The sequence below is a fragment of the Canis lupus genome, chromosome 20 (assembly GCF_003254725.2).
Source record: "Canis lupus dingo isolate Sandy chromosome 20, ASM325472v2, whole genome shotgun sequence".
NCBI classification, from domain to species: domain Eukaryota; kingdom Metazoa; phylum Chordata; class Mammalia; order Carnivora; family Canidae; genus Canis; species Canis lupus.
This window is the reverse complement of record NC_064262.1, coordinates 37,356,605-37,383,509: the sequence shown is the minus strand read 5'-3', so window position 1 is coordinate 37,383,509 and position 26,905 is coordinate 37,356,605. Positions and strand designations below refer to the sequence as shown.

The 26,905-nt window shown below is 42.9% G+C and overlaps 5 protein-coding genes and 3 non-coding genes across 50 annotated transcripts in view; 5 read left to right on the top strand and 3 right to left on the bottom strand.

Moving 5' to 3' along the window:
* PBRM1 (polybromo 1) overlaps positions 1–5,636 on the bottom strand; it is a 121,142-nt gene extending 115,506 nt beyond the window's left edge. For 5 of the 31 annotated variants that reach the window (XM_025456104.3, XM_049097854.1, XM_049097849.1 and 2 more), the window contains exons 1-5: positions 5,148–5,336; positions 4,945–5,055; positions 2,976–3,115; positions 2,590–2,715; positions 792–944 (exon numbers count right to left, since the gene is read on the bottom strand). In XM_025456104.3, the coding sequence (XP_025311889.1) occupies positions 792–944; positions 2,590–2,637 (201 nt within the window). In that variant the 5' untranslated portion in view covers positions 2,638–2,715; positions 2,976–3,115; positions 4,945–5,055; positions 5,148–5,336. Of the gene's footprint in view, positions 1–791; positions 945–1,263; positions 1,401–2,589; positions 2,716–2,975; positions 3,116–4,944; positions 5,056–5,147; positions 5,360–5,500 lie in introns of those variants that run through there. The other 26 variants (XM_049097859.1, XM_049097860.1, XM_049097863.1 and 23 more) reach the window with 20 other exon arrangements.
* Positions 5,637–5,712: 76 nt separating this feature from the next.
* On the top strand, positions 5,713–12,591 carry GNL3 (G protein nucleolar 3). Its single transcript, XM_049098207.1, has 15 exons — positions 5,713–5,885; positions 6,639–6,697; positions 7,082–7,219; positions 7,334–7,447; positions 7,886–7,969; positions 8,761–8,893; positions 9,673–9,785; positions 10,020–10,143; positions 10,547–10,634; positions 11,151–11,325; positions 11,458–11,600; positions 11,683–11,819; positions 11,903–12,088; positions 12,345–12,455; positions 12,509–12,591. Exons 1-15 carry the CDS (start codon positions 5,873–5,875, stop codon positions 12,589–12,591), a joined length of 1,701 nt encoding a protein of 566 aa, XP_048954164.1. The 5' UTR covers positions 5,713–5,872.
* Positions 8,935–9,011, top strand: LOC112666128 (small nucleolar RNA SNORD19). Its single transcript, XR_003140753.1, has one exon. It is a non-coding gene; the product is annotated as a small nucleolar RNA SNORD19 (small nucleolar RNA).
* LOC112666131 (small nucleolar RNA SNORD19B) lies at positions 9,832–9,913 on the top strand. The gene has a single exon (XR_003140756.1). It is a non-coding gene; the product is annotated as a small nucleolar RNA SNORD19B (small nucleolar RNA).
* On the top strand, positions 11,019–11,095 carry LOC112666129 (small nucleolar RNA SNORD69). Its single transcript, XR_003140754.1, has one exon. It is a non-coding gene; the product is annotated as a small nucleolar RNA SNORD69 (small nucleolar RNA).
* Positions 12,592–12,822: 231 nt separating the features above from the next.
* Positions 12,823–22,541, bottom strand: GLT8D1 (glycosyltransferase 8 domain containing 1). 2 transcript variants are annotated; one of them, XM_025456125.3, is made up of 10 exons: positions 22,440–22,541; positions 19,172–19,225; positions 18,988–19,086; positions 16,646–16,859; positions 15,337–15,454; positions 14,773–14,857; positions 14,513–14,625; positions 13,986–14,152; positions 13,754–13,866; positions 12,823–13,361 (listed from the first exon to the last, which is right to left on the bottom strand). In XM_025456125.3, exons 2-10 carry the CDS (start codon positions 19,185–19,187, stop codon positions 13,171–13,173), a joined length of 1,116 nt encoding a protein of 371 aa, XP_025311910.1. In that variant the 5' UTR covers positions 19,188–19,225; positions 22,440–22,541; the 3' UTR covers positions 12,823–13,170. The 2 variants fall into 2 exon arrangements, with proteins under 2 accessions (XP_025311910.1, XP_025311911.1); XM_025456126.3 differs by lacking the exon at positions 22,440–22,541 and adding an exon at positions 22,136–22,252.
* A 441-nt stretch (positions 22,542–22,982) lies between these two features.
* On the top strand, positions 22,983–24,631 carry SPCS1 (signal peptidase complex subunit 1). The gene is made up of 4 exons (XM_035703391.1): positions 22,983–23,149; positions 23,419–23,478; positions 23,565–23,651; positions 24,130–24,631. Exons 1-4 carry the CDS (start codon positions 23,114–23,116, stop codon positions 24,253–24,255), a joined length of 309 nt encoding a protein of 102 aa, XP_035559284.1. The 5' UTR covers positions 22,983–23,113; the 3' UTR covers positions 24,256–24,631.
* The window catches only part of NEK4 (NIMA related kinase 4), a 34,850-nt gene continuing 32,074 nt past the window's right edge, over positions 24,130–26,905 (bottom strand). For 6 of the 12 annotated variants that reach the window (XM_025456129.3, XM_035703388.2, XM_025456131.3 and 3 more), the window contains one exon: positions 24,130–24,466. In XM_025456129.3, the coding sequence (XP_025311914.1) occupies positions 24,365–24,466 (102 nt within the window). In that variant the 3' untranslated portion in view covers positions 24,130–24,364. Of the gene's footprint in view, positions 24,467–26,195; positions 26,658–26,905 lie in introns of those variants that run through there. The other 6 variants (XM_025456130.3, XM_035703390.2, XM_025456133.3 and 3 more) reach the window with 4 other exon arrangements.

The following is a 26,905-nucleotide window of genomic DNA, read 5'->3' as shown; positions in this document are numbered from 1 at the left end:
CTTTAAAAAAAAATAGAATTAAGTGCTTTGGCAGATTATACTTTTAGGAAACCTCTTTTAATCAAAACACAAATAACTTTATGCAAATTTCTTATTCTAAATGTATTCAGAGTACTTTGAGAGTTCCTAATATTTATTTTATTTTTAAAATGTATTACTGGGTGGCACCTGGATGGCTCATTCGGTTGGGTGTCCAACTTTTGGTTTTGGCTTAAATCATGATTTCATGGTCGTGGGACTGAGCCCCATGTAGGAATCCAAGTGTTCAGCGTGGAGTCTACTTTCCTTCTTCCTCCCCCTTGGCCCCTACCGCTGCTCACACACTATCTCTGTCTAAAATAAATAAATGAAATCTTTAAAAAAAGTATTATTGCAGTATACCTGACATACAATGCTATATCAGTTTCAGATGTAGAAGACAGTGATTCAATGGTTCTAATACTATTCAATGCCCACCACAGTAAGTGTAGTCCCTATCTGTCACCATATAATGTTATTACAACATTGTTGACTATATTCTTTATGTTGTACTTTTCATCTCTGTGACTTAGTTTTATAACTGGAAGTTTGTACCTCTTAATCCCATTCACCTATTTCACCCACCCCCCACTCACCATTATTTCTTAATATTAAATAACTGTTAAAGACTGTTGACTAAATACGTACTATAAAAGAAAGAGTAAAGATATTAAGCCAGAGGAAAAAAGTGGTGAGGCCTTGCGTATTAACTGCTTATCATTAAAGGAAGAGTAGGAAAAGCAGGCAGAAACTATGTGATGCAAGTTACTCACAGGATCTACAGTTGGAAGATTGGACAGTCTCCTCCTTTTCCTGCTGGGGCCTGGTGTGGATACAGAATGGTGCCCGTCATCAAAGTCCCCGCTGACACTACTGGATGGGGAGGTAGCTCGTCTTCTCTTGGAACCCATGGAATCCAACTTCTTCTATAAGAAATAATCAGCCATGTTCTTATACTTAAATTTAGACCTTGCCACTAAGCCCTCAACTAGCCACTTGCTACCAAGATTCTGGTTCACTTAGGAGGATATTTTAACTGTTGTAAAGAAACTTAACTATCAGTTTTTTTAGTGGAAGTTCTGGACCTTGTTGCTTTAGCCCCTTCACTTACCAGAATGCTACACTTTCAATTTAGATGGGGCAAATTCAACAAAAGTAAAGCAATTTATATGTTACCAAGTTTGTTTGAGTGACCCAATAATGCCCGGTCCCAAACTTACCCCTCACCAGACTTTAAAAACCTACATGTAGTGGTACACCAGTGTGGAGGTATTGATTCCTCAGCCCCTGAGGCAGCCAGGCAGGCCGCAGGGACGAAGCCCCAAGGCAGTCACCTCTGGAGTCAGCAGCTTCATCTGTTTTCCCCAGTGTGTCTAACAATTCTGATCATTTTCCAGGTGGGCCATGATGTGGAAAAAAGTAGAAATCAGTGCCTGAGGCAAATGAGTAGTGCCAAAGTGCAGGGGACAGAGGACAATTAACCTCCTAACATTTTAGATCAACTCTAAAACTAATCACGGGAAATGAATTTTCTCCATTCATTAAAGAAAGCCACAAGACAAACCCCTGGAATACACTTAATGTGACTTACCATACCTATGTCAAAACAGTAAGACTACTTTGAAACTTTTCTGCCAATCAGACTGACCTCCTTTTCAGTTATATGAGGTACTCCATTCCTAAGAATTTTGGAATCACAGCTTTAAGTTTCAGATGATTTGGAATAGTACCTCAGAGGTGAACTTTTAGGTCCTACTTGGCCTTTCAGAAACACATATATATTTGCTGCCAAGTAGGCTGTCTAGTAACTAATGTAAACACAACTTTACAAATGTACACATTTGACTATAACACAAAAAAATGCAACCACTGAAATGATATGCTACAGCTACAGGGAAAAGGGTATATAGCCTGAGGTCCTATAATTCTTATATAATTTAACAACAGTACCAAGTAGCATACTGTGATTTCAAAGGTTCTTCTCTAAAGCTAAACGAAAAAACTGATCCCAGTTTCACTCATCAACATTTAATTTCAGTAAACTAAGACAGCAGCAACTGAAAGAATGGGTTGCTAGTAGTTGTGGAGAGAAAAACTGGGGAGCTCTGGGAACTGAGAGGAGCAAAACAAACCAACATATAGAACATTCTGGTAACCAACTTAGAAACAAGAGGAGTCTCCTATCTCTTCCTCAGAAGCATGGTCCACATGACACTTAAAAACAGTCTACCATAACTATATTTCTTTCTCTAGGCTTTGGTTTGTTACTCAGTATGTTAGTTTGCAATTGGCTACAACTGGCTAAAAAGGTTCAAAGGGCTTAGGCTAAGGACAGCCAAGTTTTGGTGATTTTCTTTTGTTTTGTAAAAGGTTGATAAACTGGTCTTAATTCATTAAAATGAAGAACCTAAGGACCAAACCTCAGTATACAAGCTAGGACAAGGACACAAGTGAATTTGATGAACATGAGGAGGGAATCTTTATGGAAAGGATACCAAATTTAAGAAGAGTGGAAGGGAAAAGGCAAGGAAGGACAGAAAAGAGAAAAGGTGCAGATGATCAGTAATTTACCAGCTTTACCAGAGCACAACCAGCGCCTCGAAAAGCCAGTCTCCTCATTATGTCTGAAGGCCAAGTGAAGCCAGTGGGAGAAGGCAGGGCTTTAGAAGTGCTGATTCAGTGTTAATATATTCAAAACTGAAAGAGAAGAACAGGCAGAGAAAGGGGAAATAAAAAAGAAAGGTCAGAAGGAGTAAAAATGACTACGAATAGATAGAAAACATTCAAGTAGAACTGCTAAAGAAAGATAAGAGAACTGGAGAAAATAGCCATATCAGTTCTCTCGTGCCACACTGCTGCAAAGGCTCAGGCACTAACAGTACCCGACATTTCTTTTAATTTTAAAACAAATGCTTTTCATATGCTTAAAGATGTCTCACTGAGATTCCTTTACTCACATGGAATGACTGTCAATTCCAGGAATGAAGCATGCCTGCCCAAATGCCCCCTAGTCAATAAGAGCAGAGTTCAATCACAGAGCTGGAATGGAGAGTGAACACATGTGGAAGGCTCACATGTGACACCAAATGTTGGCAAGCTGGAACAAACCAAGAATGGTTCATGTGAACAGTCTGGAAACCTCCTCCCCCCTACAAAAAATTCAGAGAAAGACATTTCTTTCCAAAAGTCCTACCAGCATTAGAAAGACAACACTCACAGGTTTAGAAAGATTAAAAACAAAGCCTTTGATCATTTTGGCAGGTGATCAAAATTACTACCTTCATAAATAACCCACTGAAAAGCATATGACAACAAATTGTAAATTGTTGGTGCGTGTGTATTCTAGTTTAGACCATAATATACAAAACTCCTTAAATCATTAACTTTCTGTGATAAAGCAAGAAAAAGAGGCAACTTAAGGGTAATTTTCAATTATTTTCTTATCCAAAGGACACATTTTTAAATGTATTTTGGAAGTTTGGCAATAAAGTCAGTATTGCCAGGTAGGTGGGAGAGGCAACAGGACTTAAGCTCAGAAGACCGGATTCTGAGTCCCAAGTACTCCGCTTTGAGTTATCTGTTTCATGTTGCTTGAGTCACAACCTCTCAGAGCTGTTTCTCCACTTCTAAAATGAGAAGTCAGGTGTGCATATATCTGCCTTAGAGCACTGGGACTGTGATACGTACACGAAATCACTTTGAAACTTCAAAGCACAACAGAGAACTTTCAACTCTAGGATTAAATGCTCCTTGGGACCAGTTAATAACATTTTATTCATTTTTGTAGCTCTGGCTTATAGAATAGTATCTGGTATAGTATGAACAATCAATTTATCTTTTTAAATAAAGGTATTAAAAGTGGGACATTAAAAAAAGCTTGTGTGGTTTAAAAGGACTGTGGGCAATCCTTCAGCAATTTTCTCCCCATGAAGAGGAAATACATTCTGGAGCCCAAATATAAATTTTAAAATGGCACTGATTACAGCTACATGTGCAAAAGTCTGACAACCAGTAACTTGCATTGGACGCTAAGGAATAACCTTAAAATGTGCAACTGGGAAAATACTCATTTTAGCCACACGGTATATTTTGATAGTACTAAAAGTTCTCTCCTGTATTTCTGATACTCAATACTATAATACATGCACAGAACAAGAACCTTGGAAAACAGAATTCAAAGGGGGGAAAAAACCCCACATAATTCTAGAAAAAAAAAAAACAAAACACCCTTAACATTGGCATTCACGGCTTTCTGTATTTTTTTCTATGCCTTAGTTGCCTTTTTTTTTTTTTTAAACCGAAGTGTTAAACCATATATATTGTTTTGCAACTTGTTTTAAACTCTGGGTTCTTCCAAAAGTGAACACTCTTCCACAGGATGTTTGATGGCTTGTTAACAGCCCATCGTATAGACATACCACAATTTACTGAGCTTGGAGTTTGGGGTAAAATATCAAAATCTGAGGTATTTTGTACACCCAAAGCCAAAGAAGGCAATCAACGCCCTTCCATTTATCCACACGCACATTTGTTACTGTTTGAAATTGGAACTGCTTCTTCAAAAACACTTTCCTTCCTTTGAATCTTAAAATACAAGCAATCTGTTAACAAGGAATAAAGCAAAACCATACTACTCTTAATGGAAAAACATCACCTCAAAAACCATTTTTGAGGAGCCCTAAATTTTTTAAAATATAAATGAATAAGAATGTCTTATATTCCAACATATGCTTCTATAACCACAATGGTAATTTCTATACCTGCTATACTGTGCTATTTCCCACTTGTTTTTTTTTTTTTTCAGTATTTCTTCCACATTTTACCAATCTTTATTTAAATCGCCAATATCTTCCCTATCACAATAAAACTACGCTTTCGGTAGAAAATTTTAAGAGGTGGAAAATTATTAAAAACCAGGAAACGTACAATTTTAAAACCTCGATTTTCCGTGCTGCTGCAGAGAAGACACTTCAGTATCTAGCCTCTAGTATAAATACAAGTCTCACTCAAATACACACTCAGTCTGAACACAGTCATCTAGAGAAGGTAAAAAAAAAAAAAAAAAATTTTTTTCACACTAGTTGAGTTTGCGTCAAGAAACAACAACAACAAAAAAAGGAGGCCCTGACCTGTGAGGAAATGAAAGACTTTCCGGACCTGTCACTGGTACCGGGACTAGGGAAACGTTGACAGCTTTGAGGCTGTCGGCGACGAGGGCTCTGCCGGCCGCCGGGGCGGGAAAGAGCGAGCGGGAGCTTCCGGGCCGCGGCGCGCCTTTGTCCGGCCGGCAGGGCAGGTGCGGCGAGGCTGCCTGGCCGTCCCGACGCCCGCCGCCGCGCCCCGCCCCGCGCGCCCAGCCCGACCGGCGCGTCCCCACGCCGGGGCGGGGCCTCCGCCGCTGCTCCCGCCCGCCCGGGCCCACACAAAGGCCCGGCAGCCGGCCGAGAGGGAGCGGCCCCGCCCGCCCCGGGCCCGGCCTTACCCAGCCGCTCCGCCGCCTGCAGCCCCGGCCGCGGTCGCCGACCGCCGCGCCCCGCCCCGTGGCCGCCACGGCTGCTGCTATTGCTCCTCCGGCTGCGGCCGCCGCCGTCGCTCCAGCACCCGCCGCCCTCACCGCCCTCACCCCTCCCGGTGCCGCCGCAAAACCAGCCCTGCGGCCGCCAAGCGAACCCGGCTCCGCACGACACTGCGTGCGCGCGCGCGCGAGCGGGCGGCGGCGCGCTTTACGGCGGTAGCGTCGGTGCGTGACGCTCGGGCTTGGCTGCCTGCGAGTCACACGTGGCCGTGGCGGAGGCGCGTTGTTGCTGCTGCTGCCGCCGGTTACGCCGCTGCGACCGCCGTTCCCGCTCCCAGTATGAAGCGACCGAGTGAGTACGGCCGGGGAGCGGGTGTAGAGGGGCCTGCCTCTGACGGTCGGCGAACCGTCGGGGCGGTCTTCTGAGGGAGCGGGGGAGCCTGCGGGCAGGCCGCGGCGCGGGTCGGGAGGAGAAGCGAGTGGGGGAAGGCCGTCGTTAGCCGCCGGCCTGTTGTGCGAAAGGAAGACAGCAGTGAAGGTCGCTGGGGCGCCTGGGTGGCTCAGTGGGTCAGGTGTCTGCCTTCGGCGTAGGTCACGGCCCCGGCTTCCCGGGATGGAGCGTGGGCGCCCTGCGGAGCGGGGAGCCTGCCCCTCCCCCTGCTCGTGTTCTCTCTCTGTCAGATATGTTTTAAGAAATTAAAATCACGCCAGATGGTCCAGAGTAAACCGTGTCCGAGCCAAGGTTGCGGGCCCAGCCTCTTCCCTACTCGGCCATGTTGAGAGGTCTGAGGCGGGCCGCTGAAATCCGCTGCTCGGTCCTAACTTGTGATTTGCGGCCTATGACGAGAAGGGGCTGCCATCTGGGGGTCTCCTGCTCTGCTGTGCGGTTTCAGTCTGTTACGGAAAGAGCGAGAGCAGGGAAGTTGGGCTCTGCTCCAGATTCTTTGAGATTTTAGAATGGCCTGTGTTTGTAATCCACCACATGTGAGTTTTAGGTTTGAGCGTTAATTGCTAAGCAGGGAAAGGGACGTGACCCCTGAGCCCGGTCACTAAAAACTAAACGGATCCTTTGTGTCTAATCCTCTCGTGCTGGGTTTCTTTGTAGAGTTAAAGAAAGCAAGTAAACGCATGACCTGCCATAAAAGGTATAAAATCCAAAAAAAGGTAAGTGTTCTGCTTGGAACGCCCATGTTCAATATAACGCTGAACTGATTTCTGTCTGCTCCACCTTTCGGGCACAAGGAGGTTTGGATTAATGTGATTTCATCTTACAGAATTGAAGTTAATTACACTCCATGGGCACAAGTTCTTAGACCTCAGGAGTATAGCTGTGGGAAAGTGCAGTAATTTGGTGATAAGTCTGCAAACTAATCAACGTGTTAACCTCTGCAAAGAGTCTCCTGGTGACTGTTTTGCTGTTGTGTACATAAATGTTTGTTTTCTCTATGGTTACAACTTAATTTTCTTGGCTTATTTTACAGGCATAACTAATTTTAGCCAGATTGGCTAGTAAATTTTACAAATGGATAAAAATTTTTATTATAATAGGTTCGAGAGCACCATCGAAAATTGAGGAAGGAGGCCAAAAAGCAAGGTCGCAAAAAGCCTAGAAAAGACCCAGGAGTTCCAAACAGTGCTCCCTTTAAAGAGGCTCTTCTTCGGGAAGCTGAGCTAAGGAAACAGCGAGTAAGATATGTTAGCTCAAACTCTGAACAAGTGATGCGTGGGTATGTGGTTTTTGAAAGTAAAGTAGCACCACATTGGTTTGGCTCACTCATTTCTCTTATGGCTTGGATGCAGCTTGAAGAACTAAAAGAGCAGCAGAAACTTGACAGGCAGAAGGAACAGGAAAAGAAAAGAAAACTTGAAACTAACCCTGGTGTTAAGCCATCTAACTTGGAACCTGTGAAGGAGGTACGATTAAGTATCTTTATGACTGAGGGCAGCCCCGATGGCACAGCAGTTTAGCGCCGCCTGCAGTCTAGGGCGTGATCCTGGAGTCCCGGGATCGAGTCCCACGTCAGGCTCTCTGCATGGAGCCTGCTTCTCCCTCTACCTGTGTCTCTGCCTCTCTCTCTCTCTCTCTCTCTCCTCTCTCTCTCTCTCTCTCTCTGTGTCTCTATGAATAAATACTTTTTTTTTAAAAAGATTATCTTTATGACTGAGAATTCTGACAGAAGTAAAAACATACCCAGGGCAGGGGATGCCGTGCTTTGGGCAGAAAGACTATTTTGACTCTTTTTTACTTAGAAATGTCACCTGCAGTGCCCCTAATTAGCCATGGAAAATGGAGAAATAGGTACAGCTGAAGTGCTAACTTGGTGTCCTTTTTCCCTTGTCTTTATCTTGCAGGAATCTGGGCAGTGCAAAGCTAAGGACAAACCCAAGTCAGGCAAACAGAATCCAAAGAAGTTGTATTGTCAGGAACTTAAAAAGGTATTTTAGTCTAGGTCAGTGTCTAAAAATGGTAATGAGGTTGAAAAGACTAGAGAGATTCTTTTTTTCTGACACCAGCCCTATAAATGTGGAAGTGGAGTTCACTTGAGATGGATGAATCAGCAAGTTGGCATATCCTAGTTTTAAAAGTTTTTATTCTTTGTTTATTGTGGTTTATCCTATTTAGGGCCTTTTCTGTTTAGCTGCAGGAAGTATTCTTAAAGTTTAAAATTTTTGCACAGGAACAGTTCCTATAAGCATGACTGACAAAAATGGTACTTTGTGTTAAGTAACATGTTGATAGTGGTTTCTAAAATAGATGAAGATACGTCGGAGCAAGCAGTGTGGGGAAAAAGTACTGTTGAAACCTAAGTGAAGGAAGACAAGGCAGTGTCTTGGCATAGTTGTTCCCCAGAACCCCCATCCTAAATACCCGTTTTCCTAAGCTCACTTCCCTCCATTAATAGAACAGGACTGCTGGTCAGCATCTCGCGGCAGGGCCACAGGGCGTATCACACTACATAATTCACTGTGGAAGGGTTGTATATTCAGACAATGGAGATATTTCTACTTTTGAAATCCACTTTGTCAGGAGTCCATAGGCTGCCAAGCAAACCTGTGTTTTACTTTCCTGTGAGAAATGAACATGTGAACATTCTTCATGCCAAAGTGAGGATCTAAGATCTAACTCTGAGTTCACCCTGTTGCTAAGTGGAAAATGCCAGTGTACTTGTGTATGGAGGGTGTTGCCAGAGCACGGGATATTTCTTTGATAGTTTCTGCTTTGACAGGTGATTGAAGCCTCAGATGTTGTGCTGGAGGTGTTGGATGCCAGAGATCCTCTTGGTTGCAGGTGTCCCCAGGCAGAAGAAGCCGTTGTCCAGAGTGGACAGAAGAAGCTGGTACTTGTATTAAATAAATCAGGTGAGCAGAAGAGATGCCTTTTATGTTCCATATGCACTAGCGAGGTATGAGGAAAACATGTGAGCAGTCTGATTTTCATTGAAGACTGATAAGATCCAACTCTGACCTCAATAAAGCCAGTGCATATGGTCTTGTTACTAAAAGCAATGCTGGGCAATGGGATTGAGGTATTTTCTATAAGTGACTAACAGGTTTCTACTTTTCTCTTACTATTTACTACTTTGCCATCTTGTCTTATTTAAGAGTGTAAGCTTCTCTACTCTGCTTACTCATTAATCTCACATAGGGAGTGATGGTAGTTTGCCATATTCACCACATCCACATAATGTTTACATATGACAATATTTATATAAAGGGTGCTTAAAGAAGTATTGGTTTGAACATCAGGGCCAGGAAAGCCCAGAATAGAGATTTCATGAAGCAGAATGTAAAATGGCATCTGCAGTTACTGTTGGGGCCAGTAAACATGGCTGTTACCTGAGAGTAAATTCTGGAAACACAGCTCTGCTGTTAAGTTAGGGTCATAATCTACTGGTTGATTTAATTCTGAAAAGGTGAGCAGTGCAAAGGGTAACAAGAAATATAGGAGGGTAGATACCAAACTCTGTCAAGATATAGGCAGTGTGATAGGGAGCTTACTCTCTTCCTATTTTCCATCTAAATTCTTTTTTAAAAACTGAAGAGACAAACCAGAGTAAAATCCAGTTTATCAAACATTCATATTCATCTCAATAAAATAACCAAATTGGAGTATGTGTCTTGTTCCTAATCCCTCTTAGATTTGGTACCAAAGGAGAATTTAGAAAGCTGGCTAAGTTATTTGAAGAAGGAATTACCAACAGTGGTGTTCAGAGCCTCAACAAATTTGAAGGACAAGGGCAAGATAATCAAGGTACGCTTTACAGTCAGTGGTGGAAAGTATGGTTCTTTCAGATTTTGAATGGCTGAAATATGATGAGCATACAAAATCTTGATTAAAAAATGAGAATTTATAAGATCCAACTCTGATTTCATCCAGAGATAATCTGAAAGATAATAGAGTGGTGATTTTAATAGCTGGGCTCTGGAGAGATTGCTTGGGTTTTATCTGGTGGGTTATCAGAAGTTTAATTATTTGGAATTTTAGCACTTGAAGGTCAGGAAGAGAACTCCCTTCAGAAATGAAGTCTGTGTTGGGAAAGAAGGCCTTTGGAAGCTTCTTAGAAGTTTTCAGGAGACTTGTGGCAAAGCCATTCAGGTGGGAGTAATTGGTGAGTTTCAATTTAACACGCTTTATGTCTTAAGTGTCAAGGTTTTATTCATGTTAACAGTGTATGAGGTTGGTGCTCAATAAAGAGCTTGTTCAAACGTTGGCTTCTTGCCCGTTTAATGAAACACGCTCAAAAATTTTAATTCCTGCCTATTCCAGTGCTGTGCACTATAAGAAGTTGGCTTCTAAAAGCTCCTGATTATTTGAATTAATCATCTTTTCCTGCTCTTTGATTACTTGTGCAAGAAATGAAGACTCTAAGATTGGTCTTAGTGTTGAAGTGAAGACACTCAGATCCAACTCTGATCTTGCTCCAAATATCGGGCAAACCTAAAATAAGGCAGTGGAAATTTTATAGTTACCAGTACATAATGCCTTTTGTTCTATGGATTTCCCATTTGTAGGTTTCCCAAATGTGGGGAAAAGCAGCATCATCAACAGCTTAAAACAGGAACAGATATGTAATGTTGGTGTATCCATGGGGCTTACAAGGTAAATTGAGTTCTTCCATAATTGTGCTATTTCATTATAGACGATTAAACATTATTTTGTTTTGGATAGCTCAAGGAAGACCATTTTCTATTTTTTCTTTAGAGGTGTCAGTGCAAGGAAAGGGTTAAGTCAGTGCTAGGCTTAGGGAAGAATTGATTAGAGCGGAACAGCTCACATCTAGTTTGAAAGGCAAGCACATAGATTGAGAGAAGGGGAAGCTGCCTCAGAAGAAGGGATGCTTGAACCCAGTACTGAATCGAAGTCAGTTATTTGGAGGGGAAATTTTTATGGCAGAGGAAACAGCATGTGTCTAGGTCAACCTAGAGGTTATAAATACAGTGTTTTTCTTTAGAAGGGGAGGAGCACTGTTAGAGTTTCAGATAAAACATGAAGCAAATGATGATAAACTGGATCTGACAGACTGTGCTGAGTTTGTTCAATCCAACCCTGAGCTTCGTGTTCTTCATCCTTCAGGTAAACCAGTGCTCCCCTCGATTACTATCCCTCTTTTTCCAGGTACATGCAGGTTGTCACCCTGGACAAACAAATCACAGTTGTAGACAGTCCAAGTTTCATTGTGTCTCCAGTTAACTCTGCCAGTGCACTTGCTCTGAGAAGTCCAGCAAGTATTGAAGTGTTGAAACCAGTGGAGGCTGCTAGTGCCATCTTGTCCCAGGCTGATGCTCGACAGGTATAAGAACCCAGTTCCCTTGAGCTCCATGTTCTCTTTCATCATAAACATTTTTAAGTAGAAGGTTTTCAAGGTTTTTGTTTTTTTTTTAATACTATATCAGATGAATAATGTCAGTTTTTCTTTTTTAAGGTAGTACTGAAATTTACTGTTCCAGACTTTAAGAATCCTCTGGACTTTTTTACATCACTTGCTCAGAGAAGAGGACTGCACCAAAAAGGTGGAAGCCCAAATTTAGAAGGTGCTGCCAAACTGATATGGTCAGAGTGGACAGGGTAAGACTTTTTTCTGTTGGCATTTTGAGGATCACATGGAATGAAGGAACTAATTATTTACAAATCTTGTTTTTAAATCTAGTGCCTCCTTAGGTTACTACTGTCATCCCCCTACATCCTGGACTCCTCCTCCACATTTTAGTGAGGCCATAATGAGAGACATGAAACAGGGCCTTAACCTGGAAGAACTGGAAAAGAACAATGCACACAGCATACACAGTAAGCAAGTCTTGTGTTTACTGTCTTCATTGGCTGAGAGGCCAATAAAAGGTCTGTTTACATGACCTGTGTTCCTTCCCTAGTCATCAGGGGCCCTCGTTTAGCCAGTAGCATCCTTTTCCAGTCTTCGGGTCTGACAAATGGAATAATAGAGGAAAAGGACATACCAGAAGAACTGCCAAAACAGAAAGAGAAAAAACAGGAGGAGGGGGAGGACTGTGATGATCTTGACAGCGACCAGGATGGTGTTGAAGAATCAGCTAGTGTAAGTATGTTGCATGTGAGTGGCTTAATCTAAAGTAAATTTTCAATGTTTAACAAATGGGAAGGGGCTGAAGAGACAAAGTAAACAGTTCATAACAGACTACAAGAAACCCTTCAAGATTTAGGTATTTAAGGCTTGAAGTCAATAGTCTTAATTTTGTCTGCCCTATCATGTGTACCTTCAGAGTCTTTTTCCAGTTATTTAATTTCTTAATGAGCAGATAAGGGCTACTAATTATGTACTATTTCTCTGTCCCACAGGAAAAGAGTTCAGAGATGTCCAGGGCAGGAAGAGGCCTGGGAGGCACCACCTGAGGAATCTCAAGCAGGTGGGGCATCTTGGGTGGAGGGATTTACTAACAAAGCAACATGGTGTGGAATTGCCTTTTTTTTTTTAACCTCACTTTTTATTTCCTCCAATATAGATGGGTCAGCACCACCTTACATCTCAGATAAAATGGCTGAAGAGGAAGATGATGCTTATGACTTCAGTACAGACTATGTATAACAACTTCTCCCCTTTATAAGGTGGTTTTTTAACATTTTTGAGCTACTAAGCTGTAACAATGTATGATGTACCAGTTACAGTGTGATGTAAAATGTAAATTTTGTGAATATCATGTTCAATTTAAAGAATAAGGCAATTTAGAAGGTGTCTAAATTTTGTAAGACAATTTCTTTCTTATACAATGAACGAATAGAAGTATAATTACTTGGAAGCAAAAAAATGAGATACCTATTGAAAAATGTAGGTTTCACTTTATTAACAGATCAGACCACAGGTTAAGGTTACAAAATTAAAACCAAGCAGCAGTGTTGAACTAGCTGTACCAATCCTGTCAGTCCATTTACCTCTGGTCATTCAGCACGGTAGTAAGCAAACACTTGTTGATAAGGCAGATGGAGACATTTATAGTCTATCTGGGAAGCCAACTGATAGACGGGGTAGTCTGTCCTCTTTACCCAGCTGAAACATCCCTCTTTCCATGGGTTGCTGCAGATAGGCTTTGAAGCCTTGCAACTGTTACTGCCCACACATACTGTCTTCCAGGATTTCCTGAGAAATGCTTACAGCATAAATTATGTTTTATTTTATATTTGAGATCTCCATATGTCTTCGGATCAAGCTGAATTTGCCTGTTGGGTCTGGAATATACCATTTTTCCCAGATCTCAGAATAGGAAGCAGTTCTTCCCCATGGCTTAAAGTGACCATTCCAGTGGAGTAACTTGGCAGCCTTTACAAACTGGGGTGAATATCGTTTTCCAGCACTGGAACCTTACATTGAGAGAAAAAAAAGCCAAATGTTTGTACTAGTGCCAGTACCAATCAGAAATAACTGTACATCAAACTGCAGAAAACTTTTTTTTTAATTTTTTTTTAATTTTTTATTTATTTATGATAGTCACACACAGAGAGAGAGAGAGGCAGAGACATAGGCAGAGGGAGAAGCAGGCTCCATGCACCGGGAGCCCGACGTGGGATTTGATCCCGGGTCTCCAGGATCACGCCCTGGGCCAAAGGCAGGCGCTAAACCGCTGCGCCACCCAGGGATCCCTAAACTGCAGAAAACTTAAAGGAAACTGGATATATTTCATCTTGAGCATAGTTTTTCAGACGAGTAAATCTTTAATCCTTAATTCTTTTAATTTTTTTTTTTTTTGACTTACCAAGGTGGCGGACATTCCACATGGGGTCGATTGTAGAGTGTTGTTGATAAAATACGATCAGCAGAGGAGGTGTTGTGGTGCTGCCAGCCAATGTTCTGCTATACAGTCCCTCTCTTGGGACAGATGACAAATGTAAGCTGTTAGTGGAAAATCCTGACAAATTCCTCTTAGATTAGAAAGACCCCGAGAGTTGAAATAAGAGTCTTCACAGTGTAGTCAGCTATATACTTACTCTACATTGAGTTTCATCCATTTTTCCAGCTGGTTAGTTATATTCTGTTTTTTCCATTCTGTTAAGTTTGCAACAAAAACTCCAGGATTAAATGAGCAGGTGCTGGCTTTCATGGAAAGTTTACGAATTCTTTCCTTCTTATAGTCAAGATAGCCAATGTAATTGTACTAAAACACAAATGGGATATATAATATGTTTATTGCTTCAAACAATGAATATATAGTAATAGTAAAGAAAAATCTCATTAACTTGATTAGCAAAGGGCTCTAAGGCAAATAAAACTGACATCTGGGATTCTGAGTTGGTATAGAAACCTAGAATAAACATACTGAGCCATATGTTTAAGGAAGATTAGGTTGTCAAGTTTATGGACCAATTCGTAGAAAAGCCTTGGATTGTTGCATGGACTAACTGGGGAATGTAAAATGCAGGAGAAAGGAAGAGCTCCCTGATTTTGCTGCCTTCTCACCATTACCCTGCAGTATGGAGCGTGGAGTATCTGTAAAGATAACGAATAAGTAATTCACCTGATTCCCTGCTCCACGGATGACAACTTTTGTAGAGGCTGAATCACAATCTTCTGAAAATGCAGCTGCATGTCCTGGTTTCAGTGGTGTATTATAAAGTGCAAGAATATCCCCTGAAATAGACAAAGTTTTTTAAGATTTACACTTTAAGATGCCCATTCCTCCCACTTAGATGATCTTTTATAGGATACCGTAAATAAAATTAACACAACTGCCCACACTGGACAGAGAACAGCACCAATGGTGACAATCTTTGGTACCTTGCACAATTACATCATCATCCATATATATGGCCTTCTTTGCACTGGGAACCAGAACTGGCAAGTAGAACCTTGCAAAGGTTAACTGGGAAAGGAAAAGGAAAGAGGCATTGGCATAGGATTCATCAGTGGCTATGCCTTTATTAGAAACTCCCAGAATGCTCTCCATACCCATGCAGGAGAAGATAGCTGAAGGTCTCTTAGAACTGCCCAACCTTGGTCCCCAAAGAGCTACTTACAGTGGGTAAGTGGGTACCCAGTTACCCAGCCATTTCCTAAAACAGTTGAATCTTGAACAGTGCAGGACTTAGGGACATTGGCCCCCTGGACAGTCAAAAGTTTGTTCCCCCCCCCCCCAAACTTTATAGCGTACTGTTGATCACTAGAATATAATAAAACTTAATAGCATACTGTTGATAGCTTATCTAGAATATGAACAGTCCACACGTTTTGTACGTTACAAATTATTGAAAACTGCATAGAAGTGGACCCTCGAAGTTTAAACCTGTGTTGTCCTAGAGTCAGCTGTACTCCCAAGAACCAACAAGGATGCATGGAACTCACTGGTTTTATGGATTCTCCCTGGTTGGGATCCTCCTTTACTTTGCCTTCCAAAAGTTTAGTGTCAAAATTCACAATTTTGTATCTGATGTTTTTCAAGGTACTGCTGCTGAGCCAGGATCTGATGAAAATAAAGCAGCAAATTTCAGTTTTCTATAACCATATCCCCAAACTACAGCCTTTTCTTTGATCGCTGTTGAGGGTTTGCCCATCAGAGTCACTGCCTGAACCAAGATTCTGTGGTGATGGCTAGTGCTCCCACCAGGCTCACGCTTGGGACCAATGCTGTAGAAAAGCACCCTGTGGAGTTGAGAACATCCCATCACTACATGTGGTCCAACTCTTGTCTCTCCAGATACATGGTAAAGAAAAGTCAAAATATGGTAGTGAAAGCTAATTATCAACAAAAAGTGGTCATCACCCTGTTATTACACTCATTAATTCACTGTAATAACTTATTTTTCCACCTGAGTCTAAGGTAAAAAGTCCATCTTCTCTAATGTACTGCATGTTTTTCCTGTGGCTATTGTAATGCATTATTTGTTTTTACATTACTTTAGATGATTTCAGAGTTTTCATGGGGAAAACGGTAATTTTCACAAACTAAACATGAACCATGTAGAAAATAGCCACAAGGACAGAAATGTTTTAGATCTTTGACAACTCTTAGCCTGTTAGACAAGATATTTGACTAAATTTCATAAATCTGAATTCAAGAGCATTTTTAAGATCTTGTTCACTTTAGGATTCTACGATTAGTCACAACTGTAGTAAGAAACATCTGCTGGATGATTACGTTCTTAGTGTTTTTTACATATTTTCTCATTTGCAACACAATAATCCTCTAAGTTGGGTGTTTTCACTCCATACTTAAAGATGTGGAAGTAGGCTCTAATCACTCTGGGCTAGGATGTGGATCTAGTATCTGCTCACTCCACCACACCACTGTGCCACTGTTCCCCCCATCCCATTCTACTCTAGACCTACTCAAGGTATATTATGAGATAAGGAGCTTGTAACAGGATGTAAATTAACATTCTGCTGCTTTCACACAGAGACTCTTCTTACCAAAACCTTATCAGCTTGAGTTAACAATGTGTGTGTGGCACAGCTGATTCACATCTTGGCAACATGTTTATGATACAATCATGGGAAAACAGTGCAATTTTTATGTTATAATCCCAACTATAAAAAAAGTATGTGCATATAGAAAAAAACGCCCCCCCTCCCCCCAAAAAAATTCCCTGGATTGGCAGCTGGCTTATTCTAGAGCATCCTCTAACAGCAGAATTGTCAGGCAAGCAGAGCTCACCGAAGATGATCTGCTGTACCATTGAGTGTAACAATGTAGAACATCACATTGGAGCGAGTATTGTGCTGAATGCTGTTTATAGCTGCAATGGCCCCTCCAAGCCTATCTTCAGATGCAGCAATGATCACAGGAATCTCCTCTTCTCTCCCGTCTACAGCTTGTCGGGGAACATTTGGGACAAAGTCTATAGGCTGAAACCCCACAATTCCTGAATCTGCAAAGAATACACACAAGGAAGGTATTGTTATCATTTCATGAGCTTTTGATATAGAGCCCAAGAACTGAAAAGAGGTAAGGTGAGAGAGGCATATAACCCAGAAACTGTTTTGCCCATGTGTAACAAGGCTTCTGGAAAAGCAGAAGCATTAAAAAATTGGTGGCCTGAATTCTGATACACTGCTGGTGGGAATACAACAGAATCCTTCTAGAATGTATCTTAGTTTGTATCAAAAACTTTAAAGAGAGGAGTGCCTGACTGGCTCAATCCAGGGAGGGCAGGGGTGGGGGGAGCATGTAACTCCTGATCTCAGGGTCATGAGTTCAAGCTCCACATCGGCTGTTGAGATTACTTAAATTAACCTTAAACAGGTATGTGACCTCTGACAGAAATTTCCCTTGCCTCTCTTAAAGACAAAATCTGAGAGGTTAAAGTCACAAGTTCGTTTATAATTGTAAAAACCTAGAAACAGACTAAACAGTTATTTTTCAAACTATGAATTATGTCCCATAAGTGGACAGGAAATCAGTTTCTCGTGGGTCATAATCAAAACTGAGTAGGAAAACGGTTCCTGAATTAGAATAGAGCCCTGAATTTGAAAAGTATCAGACTGCATCACAAAGCAACTCTACTGTTTTATAAGTGTTCCTTTTTGCCCTTCAATATATATTTATTCATTTACATTCAATGATCACCTAATATATGCAAGGCATTATCTAGGCAGTGAGGCTGGAGCCATGAATAAAAGACAAATCCCTGGGCAGTCCCGGTGGCGCAGCGGTTTAGCACCACTTGCAGCCCACGGCATGATCCTGGAGTCCCGGGATCGAGTCCCACGTCAGGCTCTCTGCATGGAGCCTGCTTCTCCCTCTGCCTGTGTCTCTGCCTCTCTCTCTCTGTATCTCTATGAAGAAATAAAATCTTAAAAAAAAAAAGACAAATCCCTGTCATCATGAAGCGTAGATAGACAAAAAGTAAATACACATGTATACTCATGCTATATATGTAACACATTTCTTGGTGGGGATACCACTGATTCACTGTACCAAGACTTTTTCCTATGGATTCAAACTATGTGGTATTAAGATTTTATATGAGGAGTATCTACCATCATGGTGACTTAAAATATCGGGAAAACATGTCACATGCAGTTTATGTAGTGCATAATCTCATAACAGAAAAAAATACACAGGAAAAAAACCCAAGAAGGTACTACACCAAAATTTTAATAATTTGGTAATGAAATCATATATTCAGTGAAACTATTGAGTACCTCCTGTGCACCAGCCATCATCTAAATGCAGAGGAGATAGAGTGAACAAATTCTTGTGGAGCCTGAATGCTCTTTTAGAAATGTTACCACCAGGAGCATATGTTTCTTTATGTACATATTACGTGTGTGTGTGTGTGTGTGTGTGTGTGTACGTATATATGTGTGTGTGTATATATATATATAAATACTTCTTGTTATAAAACAGTACTCAGTGAATGTCAAGGGAAAGCTATTAATCGTTTCTTACTCTAGGTCAACTACGGTGGGTGGCAACCCCAAAATGATTTTTGACAAACATCCTGAAGCTTCACACATATCTCAAAACCAGAGCAGGAGCAGTATGGAGAACTAATTTAAAAGAACTGATGATGGAATTATGCAATAAAGTGACTTTTTAAATCAGTTGATAGGCTTGATGGTTTTGTTTTTCTACACAGTCCCTGATACTGTTGTACAGGTTCAAGGAAAGTAACCATACTGACGCCTGTAAACAGGGCAGGCATCCAAGATAAGCATCACTCACCTTCTGAAGCCCTGTCCTGCTGCAGTGTGGGTAGACAGCAGCCCACAGAGGCTCCTCTAAGGCCTCTGATTTGGTGAATTGGTGAAAAGGGATCTGCCAGCAGATCAAACCCTGGCATCTCCCAGATCTCCCCAGACAGGGAGAAGGGGTGGGGGTGGGGCTGCAAGAGCAGCACAACGAGTACCACACTTCTCCCTTCCCCAGTCAGGCCACTTTTATCAGGACAAGAAGAAAACTTTTTCTTTAATCTAGTGATGTACCAGGATGTTGGGATACACAGAACTCCAGGTCCTCGATAGATGCCAAGGCATTAGTAAGGCTTCCCATACCTGAAACCTCATTCCTTAGCAAACTGCTCAGGCCCAGGAAGTTATGGTGCAAAACCAGTAAGAAGAGAGCAACAGCCAGGACCAGGATGATGATGTTTACTGAAATACAGAGGAAAAGCCTGCATGACATCTCTTTACCTTTTGAGCAGCTGTAAAAACAACATAATTTGTAGAAAAAGCATACCTTTACGGAAGGACATCTTTTTCTTCTGTTTTATATAAATGCTAGTTTTTAACCCTACAAGACAAAAGCAAGCCCCCAGTTAGTAGTTACATGAGAATGACCATCGAAATGCCTCAACACTTTTATTCAGGTAGAAACATACAGTATCTTCTGCCAGAAACTCATTTTGAATGAACAGTTTCCAAGAACCTAACTTGAGACCTGAATTTTATGTGGTAGTCATGATAATACTGGGAGAAAGTCTTGTACGTTAGATGTCACCAGATGAAAAGCAAAATAAATTCTATCGAGGAACACTTGCTGACTACAGAAATATTTTCCAAATGAATTTCTATTCAAGATTCCTAATTAAATTAGACATGGACTTGGTTATCTATGATCAAGTAACCTGAGATCAGCCTCATTGGTACAAAATGACCCTGTTCTGAGTTGTATCCCATCCAGCTTTAACTGGAATTAAAAAAAAAATTTTCCAAATTCATTTAAAACTACAGCAGAAGGGACGCCTGGGTGGCTCAGTGGTTGAGTGCCTGCCTTTGGCCCGGCGCGTGATCCCTGGAGTCCTGGGATCGAGTCCCACATCGGGCTCCCTGCATGGAGCCTGCTTCTCTCTCTTTGCCTATGTTTCTGCCTCTATGTCTTTCATGAATAAATAAATAAAATCTTTTTAAAAATTATAGCAGAAAGGGGCACTTGGGTGGCTCGGTTGAGTGTCTGGCTCTTGATTTCAGCATAGGTCATGATTTCAGGGCTATGAGACCAAGCCGTGCAAGGAGGCTGCTTAAGATTCTCTCACCCTCTGCCCCGCTCCCCCTAAAATAGCAGAGAAACATAATTACAAAAATGTACAAAATCCACTTTTGCTTTCAAAAGTTTAGGGTGCTATTCTCAAAAATTAAAAATCTGGTAAAAGAAAAAATGAGCTTTCCAGGGCTTAACCTCTGTTGGTTAACTACTCATCTCTTCATAAAGCAGTATCTAATACTGTCATCTGTCTGTGGCTTGTGCTCACCTCATCTGATGCCTTCGCTTAAAAAAAAAAAAAAAAAGATAATAATAGGGGCACCTGGCTGGCTCAGTCAGTAGAGACTGCGACTCTTGATCCCAAGAGTCTGAGCCCCACAGTGGATGTAGAAATTACTTAAAAAATTAAAAAGAAATTTAAAATAATAATTCAGTGGCAACAAGATTATGTGTGGAACTAAATGAAGCGATCAGATCAGATTTCTACAACATCTCTGGGTAATGTTTCCTTAAAAGATTTTATGCATCCAGGATATTATGATCCTACTTCTGAAACCTTTATACTTTTATGCTTCATCCTCCCTCATGGGAGTACCTAACATTTTTACATAAGGCTATTAACTCCACAAAGCACTTTGAATTATAGCATATTTCTAAAGTAAAGTAAGTCTGAATTAATTTCATTGTTAGTACGTGCCTATGAGGCACTTGATTTCTCAAGGCCTTTGAAAAAAAAGAGAAAGAACACCTTTTTTTTTTTTTTTTTTTTTAACTTGCTAGCTACCTGCATTAAGACCCACATTCTTGGCAGCTGTGCCCATTTTTTCTGCTTTCCCTTTTGTTAATATGTCGTCCCATGAAAGGCCATTCCACTGATACCCTAACATAACCTCTCTAATTGTTTCCTTAGTGCAGCATCAGCAAACGCTTTCCCTCTCAGTTGGATCACACTCATGAGATTATCATGCTCTTCTATCTTCCAGTTAATTAAAAACAACAAAAAACTACTCCCCTCACCCTAGCTGATCCACAGACCCATTTCTGTGTTCCCCTCTTGAAAAAATTTAATATGTAGTTCCACTCGTTTTCCTTCTCTCCAACCAGACTTCTGCCCCTACTGTTCCACTCAAACTGACCTTGTTGAGGTCGCCAAAGACCAAGATCATCTTTATGTCCTCTTTATCATCCCCTCAGAGGCCATCAGGATAGTTCACTACACCCCCTCATTTATGAAACTATCTCATTTCTCTGTTTCTTGATTTCTGTCTTCCCAGACTAGAATGTAGGCTCTATGAGAATAGAGACCCCAATGAAACTACTGATGCATCCTCACATCTGAAAACCACCATGACTCTTATTAGACATGTGATATTTGTTGAATGGTCTTGTAAATATGAGCAACGGTGGTTCTCAGCTCAAAAAAGAGAACACCATCTTTGATAACGGTCGTGAAAACACATTTCAACATAAGGACCAACATGGATTCCAACAAAGATCTCTCTCAAATGGAACCGGACAGGCAATTTCTTCTTCTCACCATATGTTAGAGCTCCAATACCCTTAAACCTTTGCAGCAACTGCCACATTGTGAAGTGCATTTAAAAAGAGATAACGCAGGGATGCCCGGCTGGCTCAATCTCAGAAGCCAGTTACTCTTGATCTAGAGATTGTGAGTTCGAGGTTGGGTGTAGATGTTACTTAAATAAATGAAACTTTAAAGGTGGGGGACGGTAACACAGGGAGACAGGTCTATTTCTACATACAACAGAGAGTCTATTAAATAGTCTCTGCCAGGCCGAAAGGTGGAAAGGCACTTTCTCCTGCCTCTTCATCTGGCTAGCTCCCACTTGGCTTTCAGGCCTCAAGGGGGGAGCCTCTCAAACCCCACATTCAGCGGCACCTGCCCTGAGCTCCCTCCCACATCTCCCTGGCCGCCCAATCCCAGAATAAATCTGTCACTTATTTCTGGGGCTATGCCACTGTCTCCCCCAACACGTCGTGGGCTCTATGAAGCATGAGCCCGGTGCTGGTCACTGCAGTACCCGAGGCCAGTGCGTGCACAGAGCAAGGCGCCGTGAAGTGCTGACTATGAATGAGCGGCGGCCCGAGCCTGGAGCGCGGAGAACCCCGCCGCCTGCGCCCCCGACACGCGACAGAGCAGAGGCCAAGCGCCACCCGGGAGGCACAGGCAGGGTCTCTCCGAAACACGGGGCACCCTACCTCGCTCGGATAACAAGGGAGAGGCACACCCCAGTCGGGAGAGAGGGATGGGTCGGTCCTGGGAGGGCCCGGTGCAGCCGGCGAGCCAGCCGCGCTGCCAACGTGGGGGACTCTCCGGGAGGGAGTCGCTCCCAAGGCGGTGCGAGGGGCGGCCGAGCGCGGGTCCCCCCTAAACTGCAGGGGTCCACAGGGCGCCCTTCGGGGACGCTCCGGAGGCTCCCCGGGCCCACAGCCCCCCGCCCCCCCGCCCCCCGTTAGGTCCGGCCGGGCCGTTCCCCTCGGGCGCTCCCCCGGCCGCCCTTACCTGCAGCTGGAGGAGGAGGAGCCACCGCCCGCGCCCCGGCCCGCCCCGCCAGCTCAGCGGCCGCCCCGCAGGCCGGGGGGCCCAGCTCGCCGCCGGGCCGCCCGCCTGCCCTGCACTCGGGACCCAGCCCGCCCGCCCGCCCGCCCGCTAGCTCGGCGGCCGCCGCGAGTCCGGCCACCCGCTGCCCGCTGCCCGCTGCCCGCTCCGCCCGCGGGAGCGCGGCCACACAGGCGCCGCCGGGCAGCCCTGCCGCCGGGGTCCTCGCCGAGGAAACACGGTCGCCATGGCGACGGGGCGCGCGCCGGCAGCCGGTGGGCCGCAGCGGCGCCGCGGAGGGCGTCTAGCAGGGCCGGGGCCTCGGCTCCCGGCAGCCGGCAGCGCGGACGGCGAGCCCTTCCCGGGCGCGCGATGCCTGCTCGCGGCCGCCGCCGCCTCCCCCGCGGGCCGGGCGCCGGGCGCCAGCCTGTCGCCGCAGCGGGGGGCGCGTAGCGGCGGCGGCGCGGGGCGGGGCCTCGGGCCGCGGGGGGCCGCGGGCAACATCCGCTTCCGGGGTCGCGGCCATCGCGCTCCCCGGCTCCGCGGGCCTGCCGTGCTGCGCCTCGCCCCAGAGCCCCGGGGCCACGGCCCGAGAGTCGCGGCTGCCCTCCGCCGGCCGCCGGCCTTCTCAGCCAGCCATGCTGGAGCATCTGAGCTCGCTCCCCACGCAGATGGTGAGGGTCGGCGCGGTGCCTGGCGGACGGGCCGCCTTCCTGCGTCGCCGAGTTGCGCCGCTCGCGTCCCCACCTCTCTTCTCCGGGGGTGCCCCTGCCCTGCTCCCCTGGGAGGCTTGTTCGCCCCGCACACCCAGAACCTCGCCTCTTGCCCGGTCCCTGGGGAGGCCCCTGCTGTTGGGGTGGCCCGGTGCCCGCGCGGCGAGGCCAGGGCGGAAACCGTCTGCGGCGGTGGAACCAATTCCTGCTTTGCTCTTCTTCACCTCTAGGATTACAAGGGCCAGAAGCTAGCTGAACAGATGTTTCAGGGAATTATTCTTTTTTCCGCAGTAAGTATCGGTTTTGCACAGTATTCTTTCTTCTCCCCCGCCCCCAGCCAGCTTGACTGTATTTAACACACTTCGTTTGTTTACAGATAGTTGGATTTATCTACGGGTACGTGGCCGAACAGTTTGGGTGGACTGTCTATATAGTTATGGCCGGATTTGCTTTTTCGTGTTTGGTAAGAAGTTTGTGGGTATTTGAATGTTAGTGACAAGTTCACTCTGAATTGGTTGGTTTGGTTGGACCTAGCAGTAAGAACCAGCACCGACTTTTGTCATCAGTCCTTGGAAAAGTAGAATGCCAAGTAAGTGTCACATAAAGTAAGCTGCATAAAAGGACACAGCATAAAAGGACATTTCTTTTGGCAGCTGCTCCAAGCAGTAATCTTAAGGTCAGAGCTAGTGGTAATTTCCTCTGGTCTTCACAGTGCTCCCTCCTCACCGTTTAGCTCTTAAAGCCTTCTGTGTCAATGGTGAGGCTTGTTCCCAGTTTTTTAATTTATCTTGTTTGGGCAGAGGTATAACTGGAATGTCAGTTTTGCTGCTGTTTTTACTATGCTGTTAGCATAGGAGGTATTTGGGAACCAGGCATTATCTGTAATGATCTTTCAGACTTTTAATGTTTAATATTGATGGATTTTCTCTGTTCTGGTTCAGTTGACACTTCCTCCATGGCCCATTTATCGCCGGCATCCCCTCAAGTGGTTACCTGTCCAAGACTCAGGTTCAGAAGACAAGAAACCGGGAGAAAGAAAAATTAAGAGGCATGCTAAAAATAACTAATTAGGGTTTCCATGATTTAGCTTTACTATTGCACCTGCTTCCGTTTTGTGTGAGATGAGCTCAATTGTTTTCATATCCAAAACATGAGCTTAAACCCATCGCTGCTCTTTCAGCACAGCTGTGTGTAGATTTTGTTCTCTTTATAGTTCACTTCTAACTCAGCTGGTTTTTGATTTATAAATACTTTAGACCATCTCTTCATAATCTTCGTCTGAAATGAGAACAGAAAACACAAGTATGCAAAGCTTCTTTCAGGTCTACAAAAAGTGACAAATGCCTCATAAATGATAGTACAATTTAACTGTCAAAGTTTTATAATTCATTACGAGTGGTTAAGTTGTTTTAATGTTTTCAATTAAAACTCAATGCAAGTCTATGTCTAAAGAGTCTTTTGTTCATTGTTCTGCAAGCGAACCTACTAGTAAAAGCCAAAGTTAGAAGTTTGTGGTTTTGAAAGCATCATTTCTATTTTCTGTAGCTGTAAGTTCCTAATACATGTCTTTCTTGACAACAGTAAGCACCTATAAAAAAAATTTACTAATGTAAATTCGTGGGAAAGTAGTATTTTGGCACCCTAAAATAAGGTCGTTAAGCAGAAAAAATTCAATCCATGCTTTACTTGAGGTGGACCAAAGTGGAAACCTGTTCCTTTTAAATCTGCCAGAGGGCTGAAGAGAAAAATGTTCTAAAGGTTTTTGTGTGTGGGATGGGAGAGGGTTACTAGAAGTGATACTCTATTTCTCAGAACCAGAAAAATAGGACTTATTAATAAGATATAAGTTTAAAAAATGAGAGCAAAGACTTATTTAATACAACAAAAGTCAGGAAGGTTTAAAAAAAAAAAGATAAAACTTAAGACAGCAGAAATAAGACCAAGCATATCAGTAAGAGTAATATGATTAAAAAATTAGGAGCTCCCAAATAGGGTTAAGTTACCTATTTTTTTTCAAGATGGTATCCAAAAGTTAAAAACAGGAACAATGATATATTAGGTAGAGCAAGCAGAAAGGGGTAATTGTGAGAAAGTCAGATACTTAATATCAGAAAGCATTAAATGGGAAAAGGTATTTCATAGCTGCCAAGATGTCACTGTTAAGAATCATTATGTATTAAATAGGACATGAAATGTATAAAGAATGTTATGTACATAAGAGTTTGGCAAAGCTACACTCTTGGTAGGAGACCAACACTACCACCTTTCAGATTGTGGTAGATCAAGTGGACAGGTGATCAAAAGGAAGACTTGGACTTGTTCTCTATGCTTCCCTCAGATATACATGACTTATTTTTTCTATTTTAGTAAGTTCTCTTTTTTAAGATTTTATTTATTTGACAGAGATAGCATAAGCACAGGGAGAGGGAGAAGCAGGCTAGCAGGCTCTCCACTGAGCAGGGAGCCCAATGCAGGGCTTGCTCCCAGGACCCTGGGATCATGACCTGAACTGCAAGCAAGCACTTAACCAACTGAGCTACCCAGGTGCCCCTTATTCTTTCATTCAGGTCTCTACTGAGATGTGACTATAAAGAAGCATCTCCTGCGCTATCAAAATACAATGGTATGCCTCTTTATTCTATTTGCACTAATATTTCCCACATTATGTATTTCTTCATCCCCTCCATCCCCCCAGAATGTAAGCTCCATGGGAACAGGAATCTTATGCTCATTACTGTTTGCATAGTACCTAGGAGTTGGTGACACATTGTAGGTGATCAATAGATATTAATGAATGATTCAGAGCTGCACTGTCCAATATGGTGCCATTAGTCACTTGTGTCTATTTAAAACTGAGTTCCTCAAGCTAGCCACATTTCAAGAGCTCAAAAGCCATATATGACCAGTAGTTACTTCATCACAATGCACATACAGAACATTTCCTTCACCACAATACTCTACTGGTCAGGTCTTAATATAAGTTTGAATAATACATAAAGGCAAGTGATTCTGTGCATAACAATTCACCTTTATTAAATGCCCATAGGGCCACTCCAATTATGGGTCATCTACTGAGCCACAGGGAAGAACAATTCCAAGAAACAAAAGGCAGGTCATATTCAGTAGCAACACTGCAATGTAGTTGGAACAGGAGATAAAATTTTCCCGGTTTGCGAAATTCAGGCATCCTTTGCTTTCCACAAGCTCGTTGCATGCCACTTCACTTTTAGAAAAGGCTTACGTTACTATAGTAATGGCGTTTTTTGATAAAAGTGAAAATCCTCTTCAGATTTCTTTCAGCAGAAACAGGTACTACTGTATGTCTTTCATAAAGGTGAAGTGGTGTATCACGAACTTTCAGAAAGAGGGATACTCCGCTTTTCACCATTTCAGCTTCCCAAGGGTTTCACAGGAATGCTCTACTTTTGGATAGCCAAGGAACCTTGCATATGGAAATTAAGGAACACTTCTTAAAGAGAAAATCAAAACTAGAATTACTGACTTTAAGAATATCAAAAAAAAAAAAAAAAAAAGAATATCAAAATAATATCAAAGTCTGAAATGTGGCCAAGAGTATATTGAGAAGAAAATTCATACTGTTAAAAGTGTTTTATAATAATATAAGAAAGATGAAAAATGATTAGCACTCAAGGAAAACTACAGAATAACCAAAAGATATTGGGATGAAAACAATGTTTAAAAGAAAATAAAAATATA

Excerpts from the sequence above, each read along its gene's own strand:
- GNL3 (XM_049098207.1), top strand. Across the intron at positions 6,698-7,081 it reads GGTATAAAATCCAAAAAAAG|GTTCGAGAGCACCATCGAAA; the intron begins GTAAGTGTTCTG and ends TTATTATAATAG. Across the intron at positions 11,326-11,457 it reads CCCAGGCTGATGCTCGACAG|GTAGTACTGAAATTTACTGT; the intron begins GTATAAGAACCC and ends TTCTTTTTTAAG.
- GLT8D1 (XM_025456125.3), bottom strand. Across the intron at positions 15,455-16,645 it reads GGTACAGCAGATCATCTTCG|ATCCTGGCTCAGCAGCAGTA; the intron begins GTGAGCTCTGCT and ends TATTTTCATCAG. Across the intron at positions 13,362-13,753 it reads GTGGAATGTCCGCCACCTTG|GTTCCAGTGCTGGAAAACGA; the intron begins GTAAGTCAAAAA and ends TCTCAATGTAAG.
- SPCS1 (XM_035703391.1), top strand. The coding sequence starts at position 23,114 with ATGCTGGAGCATCTGAGCTCGCTCCCCACGCAGATG. Across the intron at positions 23,150-23,418 it reads GCTCGCTCCCCACGCAGATG|GATTACAAGGGCCAGAAGCT; the intron begins GTGAGGGTCGGC and ends CTTCACCTCTAG. Across the intron at positions 23,479-23,564 it reads GAATTATTCTTTTTTCCGCA|ATAGTTGGATTTATCTACGG; the intron begins GTAAGTATCGGT and ends GTTTGTTTACAG.